The sequence below is a fragment of the Phoenix dactylifera genome, chromosome 11 (assembly GCF_051530095.1).
Source record: "Phoenix dactylifera cultivar Ajwa chromosome 11, Ajwa_hap1_PhDact_Kaust_v1.1, whole genome shotgun sequence".
In the NCBI taxonomy this organism is placed as follows: Eukaryota; Viridiplantae; Streptophyta; class Magnoliopsida; order Arecales; family Arecaceae; genus Phoenix; species Phoenix dactylifera.
Genome location: NC_143200.1, coordinates 25,293,279 through 25,304,939, shown reverse-complemented (window position 1 = coordinate 25,304,939; position 11,661 = coordinate 25,293,279). Strand labels below are relative to the sequence as shown.

Here is an 11,661-nt window from a genome sequence, read left to right as displayed (position 1 = left end):
CTAGAGAGAAATTATTGCATGGACGGACGGATGTACGGTAGCATCTCTAGGGTTATGTGGCGAGTGACCATTGGACTGGTCCACTGGACCTGGTCCATCCAATAAACCCGCCTGGTTGTCAGGCAGGGGAAACCGTTTGCGTTCGCCGCGCCCACGGCTTTAACCTGCCTGGTGACCTGGTCTAAGCGTTTGAGTGTTTTTGTTCTTTGTGATGGAAGTTTATGGCGCCAAAATGGGTGCAAGTATGAGTGTAAAGTATGCGACTTGTGTGACATTGTATTATGTACAATTTTTCTGCATATTTCTATCTATCATTACTTGTTATTTTTTTGTTTTAAACTTATTGGATTAGATACAATAATAGATTGGTTAATTGCCCCTACTATCCTGAATCAGAAGGAAAAAATTACCCCACTATGCATAAAAACACTTTGATGTTTTTCATCTTTTCTGATGGTCTAACCGATGCTAAGGTGAGCAACTTCTGATATTTTTTAAAATTATATATTCTGTCTTTCTATATGATGGAGTTCTATATATGTAGATGAGAAAGAATTTTTATTTTGCATCAAATGCAGACCATTATTGTACCACAAATATTAATTGTTCCAACTATATTTTCTTTCTCTCGTTAAATATTACCTATTCTTATATTTTGAATTTGTTGCAGTGCATTTATCGTTCAACCTACCAATTACTTGAAATGAAATCAAAAAGTCGAACAAAAAATCTTCTATCCAAAAATAGGGTTTATAAATTTTACATATAAATCAAGTTGTTTGCATGGTTTTAAATAATGGTATTATGATAGCCTGGCCACCATTCATTATATTATCATCGTAATAGGTATAAATAGAATCTTTTTATTTACATTTTAATAAAATAATATATTTTCAAATTTCAATTTTTTCTTTAAAAATGATTGTGAAGTCTAAAAATATATTACTTTATTTAATATAAACAAAGAAAATGCAATACTATTTTTCCAATATTCTTTATTATTTTCTATTATAACACTACTGTAATTGTTGTTATTTTAGTGATTATTTAATTATTAAAATTAAGTAACTTTTTGGGATAAATAATGGCTATTGTAGTGAACAATTAATAATGGTTTCAATAGAAAGCTATTAAAATGGGATAGCACATTGTTTAGAAGCTTGGTTATTAGAGCGGCAAAATAGATGGCTATATTTAGGTATTGTTGTAGATAGAAAGTGTTGCTGCCAAGATCCAAGCTAAAGAGATTGGATGGGCTAGTGAATAGTGGGTGATTGGTTATGACCTTGTTCGAATAAAGCGGTCTACTGAGAGTTCAACTTGAAAGCAAAAAAAACAATATTGAGAGCCACCAAATTTTATCCAACAGGGCATCTCTGATGCCTAAGTAGAAGAAGGATTTTGGAGAATAGTGGAGAACCGAGAATAGTAAAAGCAAGAGTGTTAATATGAGAGAGAGTGTACTTGAAGGCCCTTCGAGGTTGATTATATAGAGCAATGTTCAGCATCGAAATAAGACGAATGTGCACCTTAATGGCTTGGCGGGTAATAACTACAAGCATCTTACGCATGTTATGGTGGTTAATTGCGTCGATAATGCGATAACCACTCGAACATACAAGATAACTATCCAGTATCACACCTTATAAGTATGTTAGATCACCACTATCTTTTTAATAGGCTTTAACCGCCTTAAGTATATTTTAATTCGAAGACACATGGCTCGTTGTTGTCGGTTATCTGTGCAGATCGGCAGCTTGGTTGACTATTTATATCGGCAACTCAGTCGACTGCTCAGGTCGGCAGCTCGGTATAAGTCAACAAATCCATGCCACATCAGAAAGGATAATAAAACCTAAGCCGTCATTGTGACCCGTCTATATTAGAAATACAAATCATGATAAACGCCACCGTCATACGTCCAATAGTGAATTTGTAATTCAAGGTGATCATTGAAACTAGTAAAATGAATAAAATGCAGAACATTTCACAAGGATTGGGCTAGAGAAAGGGAGTCTGGTAGACAAAAGAATTGGTTAATCTCTCTAATCATTGCCGTGCTTAATTTGGCTGACTAGCTCAATCTCTCCTAACAATTATGCTCTGCAAAGCTTACGCTATTGAACGATCTACACCCCAGACAAGAATTATATAATAATCTTTCTGATTGATCTTAGACTATAGACTGTATGATATAATCCATACAAAGTAAGTGAATGTTGTTCACCAAAATTATTCTTTTGCCAGGGTTAAAGGATTTTGGATTAAAAAAAAAAAAGTTGCCAGATAGAGTAGGTGAAAGATGAATGAAAGGAAGTTCAGAAGACTGTAGGAGGGAAATGGAGAACAGAAAATAAAATAGATGCTATCCTTTTTCTTTGATTTTTTTTTTGTTAAAGTGGATATTTTATACAATACGAGTACGGATATATACAATAAAACCAGAAATAATAGATCACGGAGTGCTTAAAGCATTGCTGCCTTTCCAGCCTACATATATAGTACCTTCAGAGTGGTTTGATTTTTTTTTTTTTCTTTAAGCCTCAGTAACACTCAAGACTGCGTGATATGTGTGTCGACCATGACCCCCTGCATAAGCTTTTCCTACATGTCAACCATAACCATAACCATAACGAGTGCTTCACTTTAGAAGTTTGCCAGGCCAGGGGACGCAACTAAAACAAGATAGGGTTTAAATTCCCTTCTTTTTGAGCATGATATCGTTATATAAGCTAATGGATCAAGACCCGGTAGTTTCTGTCCGTGGGTTTTGTTTGAAGAGTGCTGACGTGCGCAAATCGCGGCTAAAGGCGGATGAGGAAAATGCCGTAAAAACTCGAAAGTATAACCCAAGGAAGCAAGGTGAATTTTCCGAGTGATTGTTTTTTCAGTGATTCTTATCGATTACCATTGCATGTAAGCCACACAAAATTCTTGCTAAAAAGATCTCATTGATCATCCACTGGCTCATAAAACCATACGGCCTCTAGTCAAAAAGATGGCTGGGCTACAACATTGGCAAGAACGAGAAATTATATCCTGCACCAAGTACGCCATGTCAGCGGTGTGCCACACCGACAAAATTTCTCGGAATGAGAATTTCGCCGCCGCCGCCCTAACCAGCCTCTCAGTCGACCACGAGCTTACTCCCTCTTTTTTTTTTTTTATCACAACTGAACAGTCCTTGCATGCTACAATCTAAATTTTGTGGAAAAAATAAAAAAAATCATAATACGGTTTTGGCAAAAACGTTAAAAGGTGGCCACGAGCACGTGATCCTTATTGCCAAAGCGGAAAGTTTCAAGCCTTTTTATTTTTCCCTCTCCCTTTCTATTTGCCACGCTCGAAGAGCTACCGCCGCCCACCGAGCCTTCTCCATTGCCCGCTCTCTTCCCGTCGCCGCTGGCCGATCGCAAAGAGAAGAAGAAGAGCCACAGGGTGGCATGAGATTAGGGCGAGATTTCTTCTCTTTTTCGGGTCCATTTACTGTTTAATTGAATTTTTATACGTATAGCTTCTTTTTTGAATTTCCTCATAATCGCTTCCACTCATACATTCTCATCAACTTCTTTTTCATTTTCTGGATTACGCTGGGATTTTTTTTTCTAAAATTTCAGATAGGGGGGACAAAATCCTTTTCTTTCTTTTCCTGTTACGTCAAGGGAGGATTTAGTTTTGCCTGAACACTTTCTAGACTGGAAGAATATGAGTTATAATGGCGAATAGATTATTCCGTGACAACAAATATTATGGATTAGGCTACGGCCAATGTAAAATTTCAGAATTTATGATTTTATTTCTACTTAGATGCAATGGAACTTAACTGGTCTATATAATACTTTGTGAGATGGACAGAGGTCCTAGATTACGGCAAGGTAAGTTCTCTGTTTTAGAAAAGCTTAAAAATTCAAATGTGGCTAGCTAATCTGTAACAGTTTTATCAGTTTCACTGATTTTTGTCGCCAGTTGAGTTTTCTGTCCATACCTTCTTGCAAAATATCCAGCTAGCAGATGTCGTTTGAAATCCGTGAGCTGAGATGTGGATAGAATGGTTAATTCGTAGAACTCAGTTCAAAGGAGAACTGGGGCAGTAGAGGAGAAAAAGTGAAATTTCCCTTTTGAGAGGTGTTCGTAGGAACAAGTAGATTTGACCGAAGGAGGAAGCTCTTGAAAAAGAAAGATATTGAGTGAGTAACACATGAGAAAACCTTCATCTCTGTAAGGTGGCTGGCACGATTATATGTGAAAGACTAGTGGTTCCCTTGATTTTTCCAAAGTTGACAGCATATCAGTCGTTTCCTCTGCACTGTGTTAATTGTTGTTTGACCTATGTAATTTCAAAGAGAAGATGAGATGGGACCCCAAAAGTGGAGTATAACTTCCATCCTGGATATTTTTTTGACGGATACGTAAATAAGCATAGAGATGCATCCTAGTTGTATCCGATGAGTATTGATATCCAATATATATTGATATGAGTATGGAAAGCAATTCCAAGTATCTGTTGATCCTTGTTTGGGCCCAATTTCTCCTAAAACAATGTTAGAAGCTGCTTGAGATGAAACTATTGAACCACACCCAAGTGAACGGATAAGGTTCTCAAACAAATTTAAGCAATTTTAGCCCTATTTCTGAGATCTTGTTGCTGAACTTCAATAATTATAGGCTTTACATGTCTCTTAGATTTTTTTTTTTTAAAGAATTCTATTCCATGCTTGAATTTTAGATCATATGGTTTAAACACCTTTGGCATCTCGATAGGTCTGGGTTGCTTCATAGTTTGTGGCCTCAAGAGGAAAAACTTATTTTCCCTGCTTCCCATGCAAAGGGCATTGTGGGACTTGAACCAAGAAAAACATGGGGTAACCTCTTTTTAAAAGCCTTCAAATTCAAAGTTTAGTGCTTTTCTTTATTTTAAAGATCTTAACATTTTTCAATCACTTATTTTCTGCATAAGATTCTATGATATGTTCTTTCATGAATCATTGCTTCTCCTTTTTAATTAAAATAAGATTTGGACTACACACTTGATGCTAACTCCTTGGAAAAGGAGCTAATGATTTAAAATTAATGATAGGCTGTTTAAATTGAAGACCCAAACTATTGGACATGATCTGTACAATAAAAAATGCCTAGAAACCAAAATTTATGTATTTTGGTGGTCTCTAACATATGCATCAAGTTGGTATAAAATAAACTATATCAATTGTACTTGTAAGGTAAAATCCATGACAAAGCATATAAATCAAAAATCCATTTTATGGGTTATAATCTACACATCATAAAACATGGATATATTTAAATTCGCTAGATTTTGATGGTTAGATCATAGTAAAATATAGTATCATACTATTAAAATTGTCCATTTTGATACTTGTTTGATGATTAGGTTAGAGACCACCGAAATACAAGATTTTAGTATCCATGTATTTTTTGTAGTGTAGATCATGTCTAATGGTTTGGATCTTGAATTTGGATTGTCCATCATTGATGTTGAATCCTTAGCTCCTATTTTGAGGGGTTAGTGTAAAGTGTGCAGTCCAACTCTTAAAATAGTGAGTAATGTTCCACATTGGTATTTATTTGATATACATCATTGAATTTAATACAGCTTCCAAAGTTGTTTCATCATTAACCTCTTTAGGTAAGGCAACATGGAACTATATATGGCTATTGATTCTCAGTTGTTTATGTTTTTATATAAGTATATGCGTATGCAGTTTATTATTATTTTTGCTATATAGAAATGAAATCTAATGTTCCAACTCGAATAAAAAATTATGCATAATATTGAAATATTAATTGATATGGTAATATAAATTGTAAATATCAACATGTTTTACTAGAAGCAGCTTTGTTAAATCTAATGATCTATAATTTCATTTTATGCAATCTTCTTAAGTTCTTTATACAATGTTTTTAAGATTTATGAAAACATTCTTTTCTCAGAGCATTGTTTTGCATAGCCCTAATTCTGTGGTCAGGTGGAGTTTGCCAATCTCTGAATAAAATTTTATTAAGCCTAGGCAGACCTGGGTTTTTAGGAAGAGTAACTGGTAAATTTCAAAATGATATTTGTCTTGAAGGAAGAAAACCATGTTTCCTCCCCTATTTGCTGGGCATTTTGTAGGCCTTGATTTATACCAGGAAATGAACTTCTCTTTTAACTTCACATAGAAATTTTAGTGCTGGTCTTAGTTTTTCATGAAAATCTCTCTCCCTTGTCGGATAACTATTGCATATCAGCGGAATGGAACAAACCGAGACACCTTGCATGGTTCAATCTCTACCAGCCTCCAATAAGGACAAGGAATCATCTAAAAAGCCAATCACTGTTACGGATAAAGATTCACCTCCAAAGCTAGATACCACCACTAACAGCCTCAAACACCATCAAGTTGTCGCTGCACTCATTCCCAGATTGCTCCTGGCTGGACCACACATGAAAGCTGGTTCTTGTGAGCGAGATTACTGCTGTGGCTGAGGACTGGGTCAAAGCTTTCTCTGTGCATCAAAAATGGAAGAAGATGTCTGACAACTGCTTGGCTTTTGATGTCATCAGGTCTTCTGTGCAAGAGGAAGCGGGAGTCACTGCTTGCTGATTACAGGAGGATCAGGGACTTGGAGCCCAGATATGGAGTGGGTTCCTATTGATTCTTAGAGTGTGATAAGAGAACACAATCTAGGCTTCCAGCTTTGTTTGACCAAGAAGTATTTGATTCAATGGATGCTGTTATGAAGGCACAGGAGACTCAGTCAGGCCCGGGGAATAGTGATGCAGATGGTCTTATTGGTAAAGTTGATGTAGAAATGGCTGATGCTGATGCTGATTTAGGTATGCTAATTACCTCTTTTCCAGTTAAGCCTTTCATTGTATAAACAGATGCCATTTACTTATTCATGGTGATCATGCACAAGGTTTAGCTTGAATCCTCAAGATACACCACTGCATAGGTTTCCAGGCTCCTCTTTAAAGATGTATGGAAGATGGAGGTGAAACATGTTGTTTCTGATATAATCATGTCTTCACGGGACTTCATGGGTATCGAGGCACATCGTTGCTTGAAACCCATTTCACAACCTCATCAGCATTTCCACAGACATCACAAAATTATATAACTCAGACAGCATTCTAGCTGAACATGCAAAAATAGGAAGTCCAGATAAATTTTGTGTAAGCCTAATGTAAAAGTACAAGTAAAAGGTATTTTAAAAGCTATTCTACAGAATATCCGACAAGGTTCCGATCTTTCTTCCCCTGAATGCATGGAGCGATTATTAAATAAAAAAAGCATGAATTAAAAATTTGTAACTCATTTCCATGTCATGCTTCTATAATTTAGTTATCTGTTTTAGGCAATTGTACACTTCAAGTTATTTACATGTAATCTTCTGTACCCCATTAACATTTCACAAGTTCAATACCAAATTTATTTTTCTGTAGCTTTCATCTGTTTTGTGTCTCTTCTACGGTTGTATATCTGGGCTTTATTTGGATCTCTTTAACTTGCAAAATCCTGATCCATTCATTTTTTTTATTTCAACAGCTTCCAAATTAATAATTGAGTTCTCTAGAAATAGGAATCTGTTTGTATAAAAAGGAAGTATAATAATAATATAAAGATGTTCAGAATAAGGAGAACTTGGAAAATCCACACAATAAAGAAAATATTAAATATATCATTTAAGAGATTTTCATAAGTTGCAAACTAATCCCAGAAAACATTTCTAGAAGATCATAACTTCCTCTTCAGGAAAAGAAAAACACAATTTTGTGGTAAGCCCTAATGCACATTTCTTGGATGACTTGGTAAACAGGTCTTCTATCTGTCTCAAGGAAATTATCTTTTTCTCTTTTGAGTAAACTACAAAATACCTCCCTTCATTGATTTAAATATGCTTTTCCTATCGCTTGTACCATTACAAAAGATGGGAAACGATGCATAGGCAAAGTGGAAATGGCATATTGAGAAAACATGTACAAATTTTTAAGAAAGTTGTACGCTACCTCACCCCTAAAATGTTTCTTTTTAAAGTTCTTATGAAATTATGCCTTTGAAGATTGCATTATAATAATTACTACAATTAAGTATCTACATGAGCATGCTTGAGTTATGTAAAAGGAATTTTCTGCAGCAGTGGATCTTTTTTTCCTAGGTTTTGTAAATTTAAATCCCAGCCTGATTGGTTTTGATTATTATTCTCAAATGTACATGACCATATCTGTTTTTCAAAATTTAGGTTCTGAGGAGGAAACACAGATCGAGGCTTCAAAGAACACAGATAAGGCACAAAATATGGCCACGAAGCTGCAGGAGAATGCTCAGCATATACATGCCATACTAAGAGGAGAGTTAGAGGATGGTGCTAGTCAGGTTAGTGCTCCTGTGGATTTGATGAAACCCTATGCTATGGAGACTGAATTCACTAGGCGACAAGCCAATGAGCTCATCAAAGCTTTCAGGAGCCTTGGAAGGATTCTCAATCAGTTCACTGAGCTGATCGATAATAATGAATGTGAAGGAATTAAACCTGTGACTTCAACAGCACAGTAAATATAGTTCTTTTAATAAAGGGTTGGCTATTTGGGCTCCCATCTTCATAGACTTTTTAACAGAATGTAAAGGTGCAATGAATTGATCCGTTGGCTGGCACACAAGATTTCAATCTGTCTGGAGTGCTAAAGTGGCAATGGTGAAACTTGCCGTATGAGCAACTATGGTAGACATACTATGCTTTTTTCGCTAGAAAGAAGATGTGGCTCTCGAGATTTGAGAACCTTCAAATTTTCCTGCTACCTTCATCTGGTTGGCATACTGCAAGTCTGTCATCAATGTCAGTAAATGCAAAAGCTTCATATGAGGGTGTGGAATGAAAGCAATGGAAGGAGCTATCTGGAATAAGGAGGCTACTTATCAGGAGAGCTGATGAATGGCTTAGTTGGGAGAGCTGCTATAACATTTCTCTGTTTGAGGAGACCTGCCATTGATGAGACCTGCCCTCGGATGCCCTAGGGCCTTGTTAAAGTTAATTCAGAATCCTCTCTTGTGCTTCTACCTTGTGTGTAGACTTTTTAAATATTACTGCAAGTTTTGCTGATCCAAAAATAACTTGCATGAACAGATCAACTTGTAAAGCTTTCGGATATTTTCTGATCTTCTCAAGAAAGCAAGGATGTGCAGCCATTGACTTGTATAGTGGTGTGATTTCTTCATAGCTTCTAGTTGAAGTTTCAGCAAGAGGCAAATTTCTATCCAATTTGCAGTGAGACTATCGAAGTGTATCATCCCTAGGATTAATTCTTCTTGAGCTTTATACTTATATATCTATAATTTTTTCCCTTTAATTAAGTATAAAAAGTACCTTAAATTCATATTATTGCGGTGAGACTATTGAAGTGTACTGAAAGCATTTCTATTTATCCAAGGAAAATTACAGCTTAGCTTCAGCTAGTGCTTTGCCTTAAGCCTACACTCCATAGGTGATCTTATGAATGGGGTATGCACAAGCAAGATGCTCTCACTTTAGCAAATGTACCTAGCCAGCCAATCAGCTACAAAATTACCTTTAAGTGCATCGACAAGATCATACTACTAATTAATTTATGTTGGGTGTTCAAGTCTTTTGCAAGGGTGAAGATCATTGAAGTAGAGTTTGATAAGGTGCAGATGTTTAAGGAGCTGTTTTCGATTTCTTTTTTGCAATCAAGTTGAAGAGGCCAAGGCTAATTTCACTTATGCGATGAATATCCTACAGCCAGTGGATTGCTTGACGTTTGAGAAAGCTGTAGGGGCTGAAATCATGAACTTGACACTGAAGAAGGTGTCGCTTACCAACTTCATCTTGTGATAAACTGAAAATTAAGAAGACAGCGCTGCTTTTGATCCCTGGTTCCCATGCTTCAGTTCCCAAACTGGGCCAGAACCTGCAAGATACCAGGTCCAGAGAATAGGGGGTCAAACATTATATGGCATCTCAGTTCTCTAAGGATGGATAAACCCCGGATACGTGGGCAAAAAATGAGTGATTATTTTCCAGCAACTTAAATGCTGCTTGATGGGGGCAAAATGGATTATCCTGCTCAGGACAAAGGATCATCCCATTCCAGCCGGGCAGACTTCGGCACCGACCAGGCCAAACCTCGGCCCTGCTAAGAGCCAGTCCGATTCCGAACTTCGCCGAAGGCTCAGCTAACCTCGGCCAGATTTCTCTGCTGCTACGACCTGCAGCAACCTTTTCTGATGCTTATAATGATGTCCCAGGTTCGAGCGCGGGATTGCCCTGCTGCATCGGCTGCAAACTAAAGAGACCCTTCGACCGCAGCACTATACGAAGACACGCTCCAACCGAGCTCGGGGCGCCCTTATATTCGCCGACGCACCCTGGCCGAGCTCGGGGCGCCCTTATATTCGCCGACGCACCCTGGCCGAGCTCGGGGTGCCTTTATATTCGCCGACACGCCCTAATCCGAGCTCGGGGCGCCCTTATACTCGACAATGCGCCCCGGCCGACCTCGGAGCGCCCTTGATATTCGACGACGCGCCCCGGTTGGGGGTGGATGGGGCAGGGACCACTTTAGTCCCATACTGCTTGAGTAGCGGAAAAAAGGTCGTGCTTATAAGGATCTCATTTCCTTTCATTTGCGAGGGCTCTTTTGATAGCGGTGAAAGTCGCACCGAAGGGACAAAACTGTGCGGGGATGAAGTACCTATGCAGCTCTCCCCAGAGCGGCAATATCTTGTAACGGGAGCCGTCCATTTTCATGCTCTAACACCACTAATTGTGGGGTAAAAACTGCTGTGTGGGAGGGCATGCATCTCCCATCACTTTGTTAGGCTAGCCAACTGATTATTGATCGATCGATCACTTTGTTGGTTCGTTAGAGGCGAGTCAGCTTATTGATCAACTTTCTTTACGAATTTAAGGTGCTAGCTTGCTAAGCTGATGAAGCCTCTTTAAGTGTTGCATTTAGAACTCTCTATACTTTCTTGCATGACAAATCACTCCATTTCCTTTCACCAATCATGCTATATCCAACTAAATATGCCACCAATACTAAGTGCATCACTATAAGATTTGCAGCAACTCTTATGTTGTATTTCTTTCCTATCATTATAATTAGCCCATGGGTCTCTTAGCAATCATTTCATAAGTGGCGATAAAAAACATAATATTGGCCGAAAACTTCTATGGATAAATTTCTATCATTTCATAATTGGTTATAAAAACAAAATATATTTCTTTTGGTTTTTGGAGCTTTTTTTTTTTTTCTTACTTCTATTGCTCAGGCTCAAGTACAAGAACATCGATCAACTCAGGGTAAGATGTCTTATTCAACATCTTCTTGCCAAGATGGTTGCTCTCCTTAACTCTGGTGAGATCTCGTGGCCGAATCAACTGAAAATCTTTAAAAGATCCTCTCCGAAAGAGCTCGATTCACCACACTAATTAAGTGATTCTCCCCAAAGATGGATGCTAGAAAGGAGGTGAAGGCTAATTTCATAGACAAAAGAGAGGATTTAAAGAAGAAAAGTATGGCCCTAGAGTCTTTCGCCCAATGGGATAGGGAAAGAAGATGGTTCCTACTCGGAGTCTTCTTCCCCGAACGAATTGAATGAAGATATTTTTTTCTTTCTCTCTCGCCTCACATGCAAGGCATAG

The 11,661-nt window shown here is 37.7% G+C and overlaps 1 protein-coding gene across 1 annotated transcript; it reads left to right on the top strand.

Moving 5' to 3' along the window:
- Nucleotides 1–3,025: 3,025 nt before the first annotated feature.
- LOC103707051 (uncharacterized) lies at nt 3,026–9,193 on the top strand. The gene is made up of 3 exons (XM_039128064.3): nt 3,026–3,477; nt 6,563–6,835; nt 8,242–9,193. Exons 2-3 carry the CDS (start codon nt 6,724–6,726, stop codon nt 8,553–8,555), a joined length of 426 nt encoding a protein of 141 aa, XP_038983992.2. The 5' UTR covers nt 3,026–3,477; nt 6,563–6,723; the 3' UTR covers nt 8,556–9,193.
- The last annotated feature ends 2,468 nt before the right edge of the window (nt 9,194–11,661 follow it).

Bases quoted from the DNA above. Each gene is read 5' to 3' on its own strand.
- LOC103707051 (XM_039128064.3), top strand. From the start codon at position 6,724: ATGGATGCTGTTATGAAGGCACAGGAGACTCAGTCAGGCCCGGGGAAT. The intron at 6,836-8,241 runs GTATGCTAATTA...TTCAAAATTTAG, and splicing joins TGATGCTGATGCTGATTTAG to GTTCTGAGGAGGAAACACAG.